General features: G+C 36.8%; 1 protein-coding gene across 3 annotated transcripts in view; it reads left to right on the forward strand.

Moving 5' to 3' along the window:
• MnM (myomesin and myosin binding protein) overlaps positions 1-16,079 on the forward strand; it is a 92,518-nt gene extending 76,439 nt beyond the window's left edge. For 2 of the 3 annotated variants that reach the window (XM_083122091.1, XM_083122093.1), the window contains exons 7-9: positions 1,649-1,821; positions 2,960-3,255; positions 9,589-16,079. In XM_083122091.1, coding sequence (XP_082978217.1) covers positions 1,649-1,821; positions 2,960-3,255; positions 9,589-12,077 — 2,958 coding nt within the window. In that variant the 3' untranslated portion in view covers positions 12,078-16,079. The remainder of the gene's footprint in view (positions 1-1,648; positions 1,822-2,959; positions 3,256-9,588) is intronic. The other variant, XM_083122092.1, reaches the window with a different exon arrangement.
• The last annotated feature ends 2,678 nt before the right edge of the window (positions 16,080-18,757 follow it).

Below are 18,757 nucleotides of genomic sequence, written 5' to 3' on the forward strand. Positions count from 1 at the left end.
ACTGCAGAGTTGCCTACACACTGTTTCATCACCATGCTCGTCGTAAACTGTGAGTGTGTAGGAAGATTTGGGAGGGCGGGAGGGACGGGATGGTGAAGAAGGTAAAAGGAGGTCAAAGAAGGTAAAAGGAAACACAAGACAGTAGAAAAATTCAAAATTTTTGCTAACTTCGTAGCATCATCATCTCTCTCCTCACACCGATGAATTTTTCTACTGTCTGGTGAGTGTTTCCTTTTACCTTCTTTGATTTTTACTTAGCCCTTTTGGCCCTCCTTGCTTTTATCCATTATATATATATAGGGAGACTATTGTATATAAAAGTCATTATTTAATCCCTCTAAAAAGTTTATCTGTACTATTAGTGTGGATTCATCCTCTTTGTTTCCGATTCGCGATTAAAATTAATCGATATGCCATCTGCCGGGATTTTCAGGAAGTACTCTAAGTAGGATACGTTGTGTTGAAGTCGTTTAAAGCATGGTGAATATGCGAGAAAGTAAGTTCTACTGTTCAGGTTTTTTTTTTTTTTTGCTCTAAATAGTTTTATGGGACAGAACAAATTAAAAGTTTTCATGTGTTTCCACCCCGTGGAATCAACAAAATGAAATTTGTGAATAAATCAGGGAAAACGTAATTGACAGAAGATTGGTATGGGGGATATAACACTGTAATTCGGCAAGGAAATTACGAAGAATGCACGAGTCTGCTTACTTTATTTATTGAGAGATAAATATATATTTCCATGAAAGTAAAGTTTTAAATCGTACTTTATAAATAAAGCTTTTTTTTTTTTTTCGAAAAATCATGAAGCATCTTAACCAATGCGTCCATGTATTACCGGTGTTACGTATGTGTGAAATTTGGAACAGGTGCAAGTCGATTAAGAGGGAAGATGAAAATAGTTTGAGAATGAATTAATGTCAAATGTAACCAGAAAAAAAGTGAGCATGCTAATGTTCATGTTTCATTCAGTACGATGTCCTTTTTCAGTGAGTATAGCCTGGTCATGAAATCGTGAATATTATTATTAAACCAGCCTTTCTCTTTCGAGAAAGAACTGCAACGATATGTTCGCAATTTTCTCCTGTCCCAGCTTTTCAAGTACAGGTCAATTTCAATTCCTTTATTTTCAAATAATTTCCGAGAACCCCAGTTACATGACGTGCAGATGATACAGCACTGCTTTGGACAACCAGTGCGTATACATAGTTTCGTCTGCATTTTCCGTGTTATTTTTGCCTATCATAATTAAATGCTTCATTCTCAGTACAGCTTCACGTTTGTTAGAGTACCTGGAATTCACATCGCATTCGCAATATTTAAAAATAATACGTAATTTAAACGGTTTCTACCATACCAGTCATGCCAACACGCTGCTCTTTTGTACTACTGCTGAATGTAAACAAAGATCTATCCTACTTAGAGCGGCCATATTGGAAGCGACACTAGCGCCCAGATGGTAATTTTAATTGCGAATAGCTTTAGAATGGATTAAGCTGCCAGTTATTTTACTAAGCCAAGTCGTCTTTCGAAATAGCAATTTATATTTAATTTCAGCACTGTTCTCACAATTATAAGTGTTCTTTTCAAAATTGTGCAGGATTTTACTCCTTTTCCTCTCTAACATAAGATTTCTAATTGTTAACAGCTTGGTTGGAATGTTTGGTTGAAAGCAACAACAAGTCGACAGCTAACAGCAAAAATGACGGATTTAATAGAAGGATCAGAATACAGATTCCGAGTGAAAGCTGAGAATCCATATGGAATGAGCGACCCGAGTGATGAATCAGATGTGATATTTATACCTGATCCAAAGAGGGGGTAAGTTAATATTATGTGCAGATGTATCCTGCACGCCTTCAAAATTGATGTTTCAAAGTTTCAATACAATCACTTTGCAGCTCACTTGAGCAATAGTTTATGACAGGAAGTTGGTAGAAAGTTGTGATTACAAATGAAACAAATATGCCACTGTTCCTTGTTGGAACGAAAGAAGGAAAGAAAGAAAGAAAAGGGGTAGGTAGGTGCATATGTGCATGCTCAAAGACAAACAAAGCAAATAGAAATTCACATGCATGAAAGACTGTAACTTTTACCTTGCAAAGTGCTTGAAAAAGTGCGTGACCACAGCCAGCCAGTGTTACCAACTCTATTTGGCAGATGTTTCTATGAATGTGTTAGCTGTCTCAATAGACCGAACGCTCTGAAACGTTTATCTTCACATAGAATGTCATATGTATGTCAGCAATCATATTTTTGCGATTCTCATGTGCTTTGAACGCTGGCAGTATACAGTGCACGTGGATACTTAATCGTGCAGTTCACAACATTGAGGACATCAGAAGACTATACCGATGGCTCTCTGGGTTTTTTTTCAGCCCTCTATTGGAAAACAAAGACCCCCTGTCACATAACGTACCCCCTCCCATTGGATCCTCAAGCCTGCGTGGTGATCTTTCTGATCATTGCTGGCATTGTAGCCTACAGACTGGAGAGGGTGGGTGTCACAGATGTTTTTTCATCATGCCACAAGAGGGTGTGGATGGCATCATATCGGAACCTTGGAGGCTTGTACAAGGTTGATTCTTTTGCAGTAACAGGGAAGAAATAATGAAAAGCCAAAAGTTAAATAAATACTTTTGTAACTGTTATGCTGTGAGCCAGCACTGCTGGCGTTGCTGTACTGGAGTGCATGCGCATGGTGTATACACATACTTTTGGACAGATTTCTGTGTTTCAATTGTCCCACACATTTCAAGCAATGTTTGAATCATTCACAGATGCTTTTGGTCAGAGGAATGATGACAAATGCCACTTATCATTTCACACTCTGTCCTGGATCCTTTTAAGGTTCTGTGAATCCTGAGAATTCAAGGACTACATGTGACAATATTTCAACATATGATCTCCAAAAAAAATGTGTGTTAGTTTAAACATGCTAATAACCATCTTCTTCCAGGATCTTTGAACCGCCATCTCGTGCCCCTCAAGTGGCCGAAGCAACAGACGAATGGTTGGAGGAGAGACGGAGAAAGAGGCGGGAGTTGGAGATGGAACTGGGGATGGTTGGGGAGCCTCAGCAGCAGCAGGAGCCAGCCGAGATGGAGGCTGGTCCAGAGCAACAGCACGATCAGGATCAGTCTGTGCCTGAAATCGACAGACTCCCGCTGCCTATTGATGATGATTTGCAACACGGAGACTCCGAGCTTATGTTGGTTCTCCTGCCACAGACCAAGAAACTGAAGCGAGACGAAGGTATGTTTGAAAATATTTGTTCCGTGTGCATGATCAGTGTGCGAATTCTATGCTTCAACCTTTAGTGGACAGCTGGTAAGCCTGTCTTACCAGTGCATGTAAGTCTGTACATACAGATTGTAAGACAGTCATACCAGCACCACATAGCAGCAATTAACATGCTATTTCTTAAAAACTGCTCATGATATTTCAGTTTTGTCTTTTTTGTTAATTTGTCTGAGTTTGAAAATGTTGGGTTTTTTTCCCCATTAACATATTATGAGATAGACTTAATGGGCTATTTACTCTTCAACTACTGCTCTTTGCTGATATGTTTTACATGTAATAATGAAATCAAAAGAACATGTTCACAGTGTGCATCAATTAGGAGTTCAGTGGGAAATGTCCAATTTTCAAAATTTCCAGGAAATTACAAATTATGAAAATGTTGTATAATTTCCTTTTTTTTTTAAATTTTAAATTTTTTTTATTTATTCATTTACAAAATTGAGGGATGGGCATTACATGTCTTCAAAGATTGGGCTTTTGTCCCCTGTCTCTACCACAGACTCTCAATACATTTATATGCTAATCAAATGCTACGTTTTCAACTTAGTATGAGTACATACTATACACAATGGTGACAATTGCATAGAATTAACAATCTACAATATGAAAAATAACATTGAACAGTTTTAACCCATTACCTGCAGCGGAGCTATATACAAGACACTCTGGAAGTGATCTTTTTTGCAGAGCATCTAAATTTAGACTGTAATTCAAAATTAACTGTTGTTGTATTGCAGCAAGTTATTTTTACAGACACCACTTTCTTTTTTTATTAGTCTATATGGGCAGTTGGCAATCAAACAATCCATTGTTGATGTTTCGTCGGTTCCTGAAAAATATTTTTTGTAACATGGAATTCGAAACATTGGCCTAGTTGGTAGATCCTGACTGCCACATGGGAAACCCAGGTTCGATGCCTGGGGTGAATGATCTAAGGTTGGAAATTCTCCGGCCTTGTCCTTGCATAAAGCAGGTCTGGGGCTCACCCAGCTTCAAATCAAAGGGTACCTGGAAGAGTGGGAAATATTATATAATTGTATTTTAAAACTGAGAGCTGTGGTGGTCAAGTCAGTCAGGCTGGTACATGGCAGATGCAGGTTCAAGTCCCAGGGTGGGTAATTTCAGGTGAGAATACTTCTAGAAATGTCCTGCATGGAGCAGCTCTGGGGTTCAACCAGCCTCTGATAAATGGGTACTTGGAGGGGTAAAGAGGGCTGGAGCATAGTGCTGATCACGTCACCTGAGATCATAAATGCGTGGAGTCCTATCTCCACATCCCTGGGAATTCGAAGACGGCATGGCTACCATGATGTCGCCATTGTCAAGTACTTTTATCCTTAACTTTTAATCTTGTTTTAATCAATGTGCATTTAATCCTCTTCCCCTTCCCTGATAAATAACATAAGCAGGTTCGAAAAATTTGAAAAATTCAAAGGTACAGGTCTAGGCAATAATTTCTTACATATTTCCCTCCTGGCATGAGGAAGTCATCACATGTGCAGATCGGTCACTGCCATTTCAACCATCCTCACATTATAGTGTGGATCTGCCATTGTGTTCACCGTGTGGTGTCAATTTAAGTGCCAAACACATCCTTATGAAATGTGTTGATTTTATGTACCTATGGCATAGACGCAGGCATGTATCCAGGAATTCCTTTCGGGGGGGGCTCAACACCATTTTAAGGGGTATAGTAAGAACCTCACAATTGTATGTTAAAGACCAGTGGTGGCAATTGAGTTCCAAAAAAGGGGGGGGGGGGCGGAGGGCGTTGCAAGGAAAGTTTACTTTCTCTTGGCAGACAAGGCTTAACATTAAGAGGCCATAATGTTAAGGCAAGAAAATAAAAAATGGGGAGCAACTATCCCTTAAATCGTCGCCACTGTAAGGCTGTCATTTTAATCAGAACGTGAAATCGGAACATAAAAACATCTATGGTGTCTTTGAGTGTTTTTACGAAGCTGTTACACATGCACAGAATGGACAATCCACTCGATAACGCGAGATTCAAACTGTGGGTTGCGAACTGGACGCAGACAGTTCTCGAGTATTTCTCTCTGATTCGAGCCTGAACACCGCTAACGTGTCTTGTCCTCCCATTTGCAGCTCGTATAAAAGCCAAAACCCTTCAAATTGTTCAGATTCAAGCCTTATCACTCACAAGTGTTAAAAAATGCCTGTCACAGCTTCCGCTGTCTTGTCATATACCGGCACGAAACAAAGGAAGTCTACTCGAAAACAGGTGGATCACGAAACAATTAATGCACAGTGAAAACTCTTTCGTTCCCAACACATCTAATGTTTCGTCTCCCAGTATGATCAAATGCTTACTCATCTATCTCCAGTGAAATGCCCAAGGGAGGGTTGGTAAGGTTATAACCACATTTGGCCCAGTATTCTTTTTTTTTTTTAAAAAAAAAAAAGAAAGAAAGAGGAACGTCAAAAACAGGAAAAAATGGCAAAATCAGGACTGACCACCAAAAATAGTATGCTTAATCCCTCTCTCTTCCGAAAATCCTGGGCTGGGCACGCCTCTCTTTATCTCGGACACATTTTTTAAAAAATCAACTCACCAGAAGTTTTTATCATTTCGTATTGGAGATTGAAGTAAGATGCGTTCTTCCTGCAGGTTTGGATATGATCCTTTAGGATGCTGTCGTCTGCCTGCCTTCACGCCTAACCTTAACAAGGCCCTAATTTTCCATCCTTGTGACTTGGATTTTCAATACTTAAGAAGGTTTCAGACTGAAGGGACACGCAATACATGTCAATTGGAATGGACCAATCAACAGCAACGTTTCACACCGTAGCGACACAAAAGGCCGCACAAACCTAATTTCGACTTGCGAAATCCTCAGGCGACAGGGTGTGAAATCTCCCATATTAGGCCACTGTCATTTTCACCTCGAAGTAGTAGCACAGAAATGTGCTTGTTCACTATACAGGCAACACCTTACGATTTGATATACACAGGACATGTACTATGTAGAAATTTTAACAAAAAATCGGTTGAAGTCAAGGATGGCTAGGTGGCTCAGTTGGTAGAGCCCTGATTTTGGTCCTGGTAGAGCCTGCAATTTCCGCCTAAAATGTCTACATATGCAACATCTTCCTTTCTCTTCTCGACATTCATAAAATTTTCGGCTGTCTCTTTATGGTAGTTAAGTATTTGAATGTGTTTCGAACCCAGTAGGCTTAAATAAAAGTTTTTTTTTTTCTCTTTACCATGAAATTCTCTGACTGCATATACGAAATTTAGTTCTGGCAAAACTAAATCATCACTCAAAACTTTGTATTTCAATTGATCTATGCAGCTTATTTCTGTTTTAGTAAACCTCTCCAATATCCGGTACTGCTGAAATATTCACATTTAGAGAGAGAGAGGCCTTGATCTCTTCGGCCCTCGAACCGAACTATCACTACTCTGAGGCCCCGGAAGTTCTGCTGTCGTCAATGTCTTCATTTTTGAATCACTATATCTTATAAAGCAACCAGAGGACGCTGACTGATCTGATCACCAATCAACTGTATGAATTGTCTTACCTCTGAAATCTCATTAACCGATTCTCTGTACAGATCAACCGAAAAATTGAATCCGCGTATTTATATCCTCATTATATTCTAGAACGTTCCGCAGATAAAACGATTCGTTAATATTGCCAGTAGTTGACTCCTTCTCTCATTCAAGAACGCACCCTCTCCCGCTTTCCAGAGATTGGAAATTGCAACGAATCGCCCTACCTGTGGCGCTACATTTACATTTGTTGTACAGCTTCCAAATGCTGACAAGTCTCTACATAGTGCTCAAGTGCGCAGCGACAACACCGAAAGCGTAAGAAAAGTTTACGTTCAATATTATCAACAACAGGGTTATAGAACATTCTCAGTCTTGCCTCGATAATTTTCTATCTCCTTAAATCATCGTCACATTATTCAAAAAGCCAAAAACCTAATTTTATCCAGTGTAAAATAGAAAAATTTCCTGGGGGGGGGGGGGCTCGAGTAACCTCAACCCCACCTTGGATACATGCTTTAACAATAACAGGGTTATAGAACATTCTCCGTCTTGTCTCGATAATTATTTCTCCCAAATTATCATCACATTATTCAAGAAGCCAAAATCCTAATTTTATCTAGTGTAAACAGAAAAAATTCCTAAAGGTGGGCTCGAGCCTCCTGATTCCCACCTTGGTTACGTGCTATTGACAATAATAAGGTTATAGAACGCTCTCCGTCTTGTTTCGATAATTATGTCTCTCAGATTTATAAATTTATTATCTTTACATTATTCAAGACGCCAAAAATCTCATTTTATCTAGTGTAAATTGAAAAAATTCCTGAGAGGGGGCTCGAGCTACCTCATCCCCACCTTGGATACGTGCTATTAACAATAACAGGGGTATAAACATGCTCCGTCTTGCCTCGATAATTATTTCTCTCCTTACATTATTTTCACATTATTCAAGAAGCCAAAAACCTAATTTTATCAAACGTAAACTGAAAAATTTCCTGCGGAGAGGGTCGAGCCCCCTGTGCCGCATCTTGGATACATGCTATTATCAATAACAGGGTTACGGAACATTCTTCGTCTTGTCTTGATAATTATTTATTTCCTTAAATTATTGTCACATTATTTTATTTCACACCACAAGAAACAAAAAACCTCATTTTATCTAGTGTAAACCTAAAACTTTCGGGGGGGGCTCGAGCCCCCTAAGCCCCCCCTCTGGATACATGCCTGCATAGACGTAACAGTTGGGCTGAAAAGTTCGTAGGCTAACATAGTAAAAAATATTTTTTTGACAAAATTCGATTTTATTATTCAATATAGTTGCCTTCGAGGGCGATACAACGATTATAGCGGTCATACAATGTTTCGATGCCATTTTTATAGTACGATTTCTCTTTAGCCTCAAAATAGGCCTCAGTTTCGGCGATTACCTCTTCATCAGTGCTAAATTTCTTTCCAGCGAGCATTCTTTTAAGGTCTGCAAACAGGAAAAAGTCACTGGGGGCCAGATCTGGAGAATATGATGGATGGGGAAGCAATTCGTAGTCTAATTCATATAATTTTGCCATCGTTTTCATTGATTTGTGACACGGTGCATTGTCTTGATGAAACAGCACTTTTTTCTTCTTCAAATGGGGCCGTTTTTTCGTGATTTCATCCTTTAAATGCTCCAACAACGCTATGTAATAATCTCAGCTATCTCGATCAACTTCACTTTACGATCATTTAAAATTATTTTGTGGACTTTTTTGATGTTTTCGTCGGTAACAGCCTCTTTGGGGCGTCCACTGCGTGCATCGTCTTCAATGCTCATTTTGCCTCGTTTAAATTTAGGAAACCACTTCTCAACGGTTGATTTTCCTGGTGCAGAGTCCGAATAATGTTTATCAAGCCAAGCCTTGGCTTCAACAGTATTTTTTTCGCCAAAAAGCAATGCTTTATTAACACACGAAATTCTTTTTTATCCATTTTTTCACAATAACAAAAGCTGCTTCACTCACAATGCTATATCTCACGAACTAATTATCCGGCAGCTGTGAAATTTATACACGTATCTTTTGAAGGTTAGTACTAAGTAAAAATCACATGGATTTAATTCTAGTAACGCCATCTATGAGTCAGCCTACGAACTTTTCAGCCCAACTGTTATTCTTCTCAATGATTTGACCTCCTTGTTGGATAATGATTCCATTGCCTTGGAGAAGATATTTGAATTTCTACGTCGGACAGAAGTCTGGCATCACATTTAATTACCTTTTAATCTGCCGTGCTCTTTTAATGTGCTTGTCTTGTGCAGACCCCTATACAGTCTTGCACTTTTATCTCTCATGGAGATTTATCACCTAGGATTTAAAGTTTGGCATGGTTTTTAGCTAAGAAGTTCACTTCTCACATCTTGAGATGGGTGCAAATAGCCTAAGGTGCTGACACACCCCATTCCATATTGTAACAAACAAACAGTCTTTTACAGTTTTATGATGTTAACAACATGTAGTGTGTGTTTCTTTTTTTAATTATATACATAACATACTTTGTGAAAGTGGATGAGTGCACGTGTAGAATAGAAGAAATTGTAAACCAAGTGAAATCTAGAGAACAACAACTCATACTTGAAGTGAAGGAAGAGATAGACTGGTCTTGGATAACCTTGCATGCACTGAGTTAAACATCCTAGAGAGATATCTTCCTTTAACTACTGCATGCTTGGAAGTAGAAGCCCACTGAAATATTCTTGACTAAAATGCCTTAAAATTTTAATGATTTGTGTTCTTCAGATGGTGATGATACATCATATTACATCGGTGAAGGTGAAGGAGTTGCGCCACCAATATCATTGTCTGCACCAGAACTGGGAAGTGGAAATCACTTTGAGTTTGGACATCTTCGTAATGCGGTAAGCAGCACAGAAATTCTTCATGAGAAAGCTATGGCAAGATTCTATCAAGCTGCAGCCGAAGAAGAAGCAGAGAGAAGCAGAACTGCTGCCACAAGGAGAAAAAGCAGTGGCGACTATGCAGAGAACAACTTCAACTTCAGTCCGCTTGCACGCTCGTCCCCTACCCCTAACATATTTCCTCATGCTCCCCCTGTGCCCCCTCACAGGATGCCCTTGGAGTTCCCCGTCGAAGAATTGCCTCCACTGCCTGAAGAACCACTCAGAGATGAAGAAGAGTTTCCTCCATTACATGAAGAACCCCTTGGAGATGAACTTCCTTCATTATCTAGAGAACCCCTTGCAGATGAAGAACCACTTCCTCCTTTACCTAAAAGATTTCGTGCAGATAAAGAACTTCCTCCATTACCTAGAGAACTTGAATATGAAGAACTACTTTCATCATTACCTGTAGAACCCCTTACTGATGAAGAACGACCTCCTCCATTACCTAGAAAACTTGCAGATAAAGAAGTGCCTCTATTACCTAGAGAACCCCTTGCAAATGAAGAGGAACTTCCTCCATTACCTGATGAACCCTTTGAAGATGAAGAATTTCCTTCACTGCCTGATGAGCCACTGGAAGAAGATATTGAAGAACCTCCTGAAGAGCTACTACAAGAAGAGTTGGAAGAATTCGAAGCAGTTCCAGAAGTTATGACTCCAGTGTCACCATTCCCTGAAGAGTTTATGAGAAGAGTTAAAATAATGAGGGGAACTCCTCCTAAAGCAGACGAAGAAATAATAGACTTGCCGGAAGAACAAGTGAATGACAATGAAGAGTACATAGACGACATGGAAGATATTGAATCTTTACCCGATGAACCACCAACAGTGTGCAAAGAACTAGGTCTGCCACCGTTACCTGATGAACGTTCGTTAATACCTGCGGAAGTGAAAAGTGAGTTCCTGAAGGAACTAGAACAATTGGACCGTATGGAAATGTTCTCAAGAGGTTATGAAGAGCTGGAAGACTTGTCGAATGAAAGCGAGGAAGGAGATGAATTGTCTGAAGACATTTCAGAACCACCTTTGAAAGTTCCAAAGTTGTCAGCGATTAAACAAAATGCTATTGTTCCTGAGGTCCTACCAATGAGAAAAATACCAGAATCTATACAGGAGAGTTTAGTTGTGGAGAAAAAAGATCGAGATATCCCAGAAAAGCCAATCTTAAAAGAGGAAATTTCAGATCAAACTGAAATTGGTATCAGCACAGAAAAACCTCAAGCGTTGGTAGTCTCCAGGCTACCTCAAGATGTAGGCAGCATGCCTGATGTAGTGCCCAAAGAAGAACCTACTTCAAAAAACAAAATTGAATCTGAGATTGAGAACAAGATGGAAGTTGAACCAAGCCAAACTGAGCTTCAACAGACAAATGCCGAAATGCAGAAGTCGGAAGAGAAGAACAATGCAGAGACAAAGATTAGCGACCAACCAAAAGAAAAATTGGAACCTCAACTTCCAAAAAAGAACAAGAAAGTTATAAAAACACCACCAAAGCCTCTACTGATCAAGAAACCACCTGAACCACCTCCGCCTCCACCACCAGAAGCTGAGCCCGCTCCAGAAGAGGCAAAATCTCCAAAGAGTCAGAAGAAATTTTTCAAGCTACCGAAACTTTTCAGTTTCACGAAAGATTCAAAGAAAGCGAAGGAAGCAAAGGTGAACAAGAAATCTAAAGGCAAAGATAAGGAAGAAGAATTGAAACCGAGAGCTCCAACAGTACACTTCAGCGAAAAGGAAGAAATCTTCGAAGATGTGGATCCGACAACCATCATCATCAATCGCTACAGCGAACTCATCCAAGAATATGGCAAGTCGCCGAAACCGCCACGTAAGTTGTACCTGGACAGGGAGGAACTAAAGTCTGTTGTGCCCGATGAAGATCCATTCATCGAGGAAATACTTCAACAGAAGTACAAGGAGCCAGCGGAAGAGGAAATCGAGGAAACTCTTCAAGAAGAGGAAAAGTTGGAACTTCTAGAGGATGAAGAGGAACAGTTCATTCCGCCACCACCACCACGACCTGCCACACTGCCTCCACCGTTGCCATATCTGCCGGAAACAATCTTTGAAGAAGAAGAAGAGGAAGAAGAAGAATTTGAAGAAACTGAAGCTGAACTTATGCAGTCGGAAGAGGAGCTGATAGAAGCAAAGAAAGAGTTGCTTCAAGCAGGTAAGAAGGTTCGCACGGCTGTTGAAAATGCCATCGATATGTCAATCATCATCGTGGCATTTTGGTTGTGCTTTAAAGATATCCGTATTGCATGTGCATTTTTGCTGTTGTTAGTTTATCGTAAGATCAAGCGAAGGCAGTCAGTGGAGGATTGAGAATTGTGGACTCTTTCTGTGATCGCATCTTTGCTTTGAAGTTCGAGGGTAGCTATGATAAAGCTATTATCTTCAGACATGTTCTTCATGGGATGAAAGTTGTTCTCTCTTTGAAGGTTAGTGAAATGCTTAAATCCTCGTAAGGCTGTTATTCCTACATGGGAGGGAAAAACAGCAATTCACCATCAACTTGCAAGAATACACGAGAAGTTTACAGTAAGAATCTAATAATCTTCCAGTCTACTGCACTGGTTAATATTAAAGTAAAACCTTAACTTCAGTTTCTATGTATTGCGGAATACGAAAAATGAAAACAAATGTAAGCTACGTAACAACTTGTTTTCTTCATAAACACACATGTTTTATATGTATATTTATTGACCACACCCTCTCTGTTGGTGATTATGTTTTGTGGTTTTTTAAAGTAGTGTAGCTGCTCTGAATTTTAAACAAAATTTTCACTTTCTAAAAATTCTAAGTGTGTAAGTGGAGTCAAATAGAGCTGTTTTAAACTACAAACCAACAATCATAAAACTATTCTGCATAGTAATGTCCAACAACTTGAAAGTTTTTATTTAATTATTAATTGGAGACTGCAATATACATAAAGAAGTGCCTTATAAACATCTCAGAAGAAAGTATGTTTTCATTATTTTGACATTAATAAATTTGATTATCTGTTTATTGAAATTTGCTATTTGATTCCCAGTCAATTTTAAAATATTCTAGTTATTTTAATTTTGATTAAGTTATTGTTATGCAGTAAAAGTTTACCAAGAAAGAAATTAAAACATATTCTAAACATTTTTAGGATATACCCTTTACCAATACAACATTGAAATAGTTGAAATCTTTTTTTTTTTAGAAAAAAATCTTTAAAACACATTCAATTATTCAAAGTTCATTTGAAAAGTATTGTAATGGCTTGAGATGGTAACAAATGTTCAAAAATATAAAAAAAAAATCACTTAAAAGAATGGTTTGAGAATCATTTATGAATAATGCATATATGTATTTTATCTTAACATCTATCAATGCCAATGAAGTAAGGAAGATCATATTATGTAATTTTTGATACAGAAATAAATATTAGATTGATGAATAGTGCATTCACTGTTGCCTCACTGTTTACACCATCATTTGTTTTGTTGGTTTTACAATAAAACAGACATCTTCTGAAAGCTAGCCTCGTTTCACTTGCCCAATTATACTGTGATGAACTGTCCTTGTGATCCTTCCAGAATTCTTACATAAGGTGTGTTTGTTAATTGATGTGTTTTTAAGTGTACAATGATATTGTGAATGTGTGAGAATTTTCATTTTGGCATAATAGTTTGTTCGTTTGTTTGTGTGTATGTGTGAGATGAATGAAAGAAATCTGTGTTGTTCTACCTAAGTTATACATGTCACCTTTTTTCACTATTTAGAATTTGCATATCATGATAAAATTCTAGTGGTTTTGCACAGAGAGAGTTTTATTTTCGGGTGGTTTCCTTCATTTTTCTTAAAAAAGAAGTCTACATTTGTAAATCCTCTACTGATTGCTAACTTGATTCTAGAATTTTCTTTTTTTGCCTAATTTTAGTTTTTTGTTAGCAAGTAATTGTTAAGTCTATTGGATATACAGTTACATGGGGAATTGTATAAACTACAATCATCTATAGTTTATATCTGGCCAAAACTGTGTTGCACTATTTATGTAAGTATTCATTGCAAATCGCAACATTAGTTTCTGTCTAAATTATGAATGTGTCAGTTTAAATTAATTTCTTCTTCAATTTGTACAAAGCACAAAAAAATCTGTATTGGGTTAGATATATTTCATTCCATGTAGCTCATTCTCAGTTCTATCAGAATTCTGATATAATTGAGAATGAGCTAGATAGAATGAATACATTCATTTACTTATTTATGAGGTTTGTGAATGTTTCTATGTGGGTTTAATGTGTCTTTTCACTTTTGAATTACATCATTAAAATATTACTTGCTTTTCAATTAATTATTTTTAATAGTTTTATGTAATATCATGTATTATTAATATGTGATATTAAATAATCTTCTAATATAATTTATTGTTAATACATGATAGAAAAATCCTGATTGGCTATAAGTAAATTAGTATTGTGATTTGCAGTGGCTTTAATAAAATTTATTAATTTTCATACGTATTATTGATAGGTTTCCATGTCATCTTCTAGACTAGTTACTCTGGAGAATATTTTTATTTCTTATTGCTGAGATGCAGGTATTCACACATGAATGCATTGACTAGAAAATGTAAATGAACTTGAAATATTATGTGGCAGAATGGTTCAATGCATTAACACAAGATGGCAGTGTTGATTGTATGCCCAGAATCCTCTGTTCTTCTTTTAATTGTAATGTATTTATTAATTTACTTCTGGTAATTGAATCCAGTAATTTTAGTTATATCATCTTACTTTTCATAATAAAAATATATATTTGATTATTACAAGAAGGGTCACACAACAAAAGAAAACTTAGCTACCTATGGTGTTAAAAAAAATCTAAGGAAATTACATACTATTCTCATGTTTTAAAAGAAAAGTAACATTTTTACAATAAAATTATTCCATAATTTTCGTTGCTCAATATTTGAATGTCTGAAAGAATCACCAACTACAATTGCAAAATCAGTGTATTTTAAAAATAATTTGGTTGAAAATTTCAAAATAATCAGTCATACCTCAAAATATTATTTTCAACAAAAAATTTAAATCAGTAAATTATTTTAATAAAAGTTTTACTTTGAATTTCCTTTTCCAAACAGAAAACTTATGCAGGAAGACATTTGCTATTATTATACTATAATCTTTTCATCAATAGACAATAGGAAAGTCATAAATATTTTCATGTAAATACTTTCATTTAGGAAATCTTGAAATTATAGTAAATTCCAAAAATAAATTGTGCAAATGTAATTCAGAGAATTGGTAAAATCTTAAAATATGATATTTTCTTAAACTATTTTTCAACAGCAGTATGCTTCTTATATACAAATAGTATGATTTGTAGAAAATGTCTTCATTTTATCAAATGTGTTTATCTGAAATGCAAAATATACACTAGAATCTAAATACTGACCTGTAGCTGTCAGTTTCTCAAGATTGTAAATATTTGATGCTTTCCATATTAACTTTAACAGACATTTTTTTCATAATTACACAAAGATTTTGGTAAGAGATAAATCCTACAAGTTGCTTCAAAAAAGGTGAATACAAGTCATTATTTAGTTACAGTATTTGTTGTTGTTGAAATTGGACACACACTAAAGATTTTTGTCAAAAATGAGCAATTTTTTTTTTTCATTTTTCAATCAAACTCCAATCATTAAACTTTCCTTTACTGTGTTTTGAAGGATAGAATGATTTGAAATGTTATTTACACACAAAGAATTAGAATGAATTATGAAATATATGAAAAGTAGAATATTGTTGTGAACAAGTATTATCAGTATTTGTAACCTTTATATCAATTTTTGGAATTATTATAGCCCAACCAGTTGCATAAAGTTATTAAGTTTGGAAAGTATCAATTATAATAATAATATAAATGTTCTGTGAAGGTTTATTTGTAACTTATTATTAATGGCGTTTGTGATATTGAAATTAAAATTCTCATGTTTCTGTGTGTTCATTTTGCTTCTGTATGAAATTACTGACTTTTGTTTTTTTTACAAAATCACAAGAGGCATGATACTAGGTCGCACTACTATCATTCTGTTTTTACTAAAACTTAAAATTGTTAATATGTAAAGACACAGTGTATAGTTAATTTTGTTGTTTAAAAATGTGTAAAAATAATGTATGTACATAATTGTATATCGTTTGAATGTAATCACTTTTTACCATCTGTGTACTTAGTTCAGGTTGCAAGGTCTAATGTTATGCTGAGGTTTCGTACAACTACATGTTTGATGTTTTCCAAATTGGAAAGAACTGGTTGCAGTAAAGATTGTACTATTTCTAGTACATTATTTCAGAAGGAAATAAATGTAAATAAATTGTTCTAGTGTGTTTTGTTATTAATGGAAATAAGTTGCAGTTAGTGAGAATGTCAAACGCCATTCTTAGTTGGGTTTTGTTAAGCCAGCATATCCATATCTGATACTTTGAATTTCAATTGCGAGATGGTATATGGTCTCGCACTGTAGCCATGCAATCTAAGGCATCAGGCTATGGGACAAACACTGGTTCGAGTCTCCTGGGATGGAAGCATAACAACTTTTCTCCTAAGATTTTGACCAATGTATGGGAAAGGTGGCCACCCACAATTCTGATGAAATTGGGGAAGTATGAAAGAGGATTATACCCATTCATGGAAACCTACGACGACGACTGGAGGTTTGTCGTGCTGACCACACGTCACCTTGCAACTGGTTGAATGATCACCCACCTCTGCAGAAGCACATGGGAATGAGGCTGGAAGTAAGTAGGTAGTCCCTGTCCATCAAGGCCTGTTGTGACATGGGTTATTATTATTAAATGGTGCATGAATGTCGAATGGTGAAAGAACATATATAGGCTCGCAGGATTTCAAATTTCACTGGTGTTGTTGTTATGCCATGTGATTCTTGGACTGCTAATGATTCTGAAAATTCCTCATGTAGGCAGGCACCTAGCTAGAATTGATCTCCAGGGGTGGGCTCACAGCTTATCAGTGGGGGCTTTGTAAACCAAGTCCATTTTCCCCAAGTTTAACAGTATTAAATGAAGGCAAATTGTGTGTGGGTGGTGGTGGGGGGGTCATTAAGTTATTTAAAGTTTAGAAATATCATACAAATACTACATTTTTTTTCTATATCTTTTAAAATATCACTTCACTTGAAGTGTTGTTAATTGACCCTTACTACACCCTCCATGATACAGATACGTATTTATATCACACAAGAAAAAATGGAGACTATTCAATTATAGTGCCTAGCGTACATTGCAAACCATGTTGAAGCAATGAAATTCCCCTTCGTTCCCAAAAACTTGGGAGCTGTTGACCTTTGACGCAGATATGAAGGGAATTTTCATCATGATGTCAAGGTCACAGTCTAAACGGGAGGTCGCAACAGAGGCAGCGAAGGTACAGAAAAAGAAGATCCCCTACGAAGGATCTTTCTAAAGTCTAAAGAAGAAAATCTTCTAAATACTTGCTGCTTCTGTTCATCCTGTTTGAATTTATCCTTCACCAAGTTGTGAGCAAAATAATATCTGCTGTCTACATTTTCACTCTGCACTGCAAACAAATTATACAAAATAGTTTTACCTAATGTCAAGGGGGCTGACGGCAGTGCCAGAGGGGGCAGGGTTGACGGTAGTTCCAGGGCCCCCCTGGCTCCTGCCTGGCTACGGGCCTGCATGTAGGCTATTTGGAGGGGTTAAGAATATTTCAAATTTAGAGTCAACTGTCGCCCAGCTGGTGACTTTGTGAGCTACTGAGTGACTGGTGAGCTCTGCCTATTGACTTGTTTCTTTGTTGTTGTTTTTTTAACCTCTTTTAAAGATATTTCAAATAAAATGCAGATAATTGTGTAGGATTCATAAGTATTACTAGGCAAATTGTCCACCATGCAAGGAGACCTTCAAAAATTGAAACAAAGCTCCAAATAAGCACCTCTGCACCAGCAAGTCCTTAAAAACATGTAATGTGTAAGAGAATTATTAATGAAAATATTCATAGATAATTTGCCAAGCCAAATTTGCATATCCCATGTACATAATACCCTTACATCATAGGCGTAATGAAAATAGCAATGGGCAATTTGCCTACAATCAGCCACAAAGATAACAGTAGGCAAATTGTCCATTGCAATTTTTGTTATTTTTCTTGTGTGTTCTTTTAGGGAATGCAATTGCACTTCTCCTCTGCTTGTTCATGTTTTTTATTTTCAATTCTTGAACCCGTTGTGGAAAACAAAATGAATGAACATTGTGATAGACAATTTTGTCTACTGTTATCGTTGTACTCAACAAAACGTTGTCAAATTCTCTCCAGGGATAACTGATTGGCCCTTCAGTACACATTACACAAATTTAAGAGAAGATAATACAGTGGTGAATTCTGAAAATTTGGCCTGGCTTACAGCAAAAATTCTTATTTATTGTCTATATTTATATTAATTAGATATATAATAATTATTTATTAACTGGATATAATAGAAATACACCAATGCAAGTAAAGCAGAAACAGAAGAAGTCCGACAACTTCAAATTTTCCAGCAATTTCTGTACATATGAAAATAGTTGGTTTAAGAATAAGCCACTGGGATAATACATAGTTGACAGGTAGAATTTAAATGTCATTCAAAGAGTAATCAGTTTCTTTAGGAAGAAAGCTATAGCCAATTCGATGTTCTGTGGCATCACCTGTGTGTAGGTCTATATCTTATATACATAATAGTAATTTTCACTAAATTATCACTATACCATTTTATTATTTTACTCGTCACTTAGGAATGTTTCATTCAGTGGCGTATACGGAGTGCAAGATTTGGGCTATCTCACTGTCACATGGTCCTAGGCTATGAATAGAAATAAATTTACCAACTCCTAAGAAATCAGGTTGCCAACCCATAGGAAATCAAGTTGCCAACTCATAGGAAATCAGGTTACCAACTCGTAAGAAATCAGGTTGCCAACTCCAGAATCAGCATCATCATCTCACTGATA

The sequence above is a fragment of the Lepisma saccharinum genome, chromosome 5, assembly GCF_977018435.1.
Source record: "Lepisma saccharinum chromosome 5, izLepSacc3.1, whole genome shotgun sequence".
Classification (NCBI taxonomy): Eukaryota; Metazoa; Arthropoda; class Insecta; order Zygentoma; family Lepismatidae; genus Lepisma; species Lepisma saccharinum.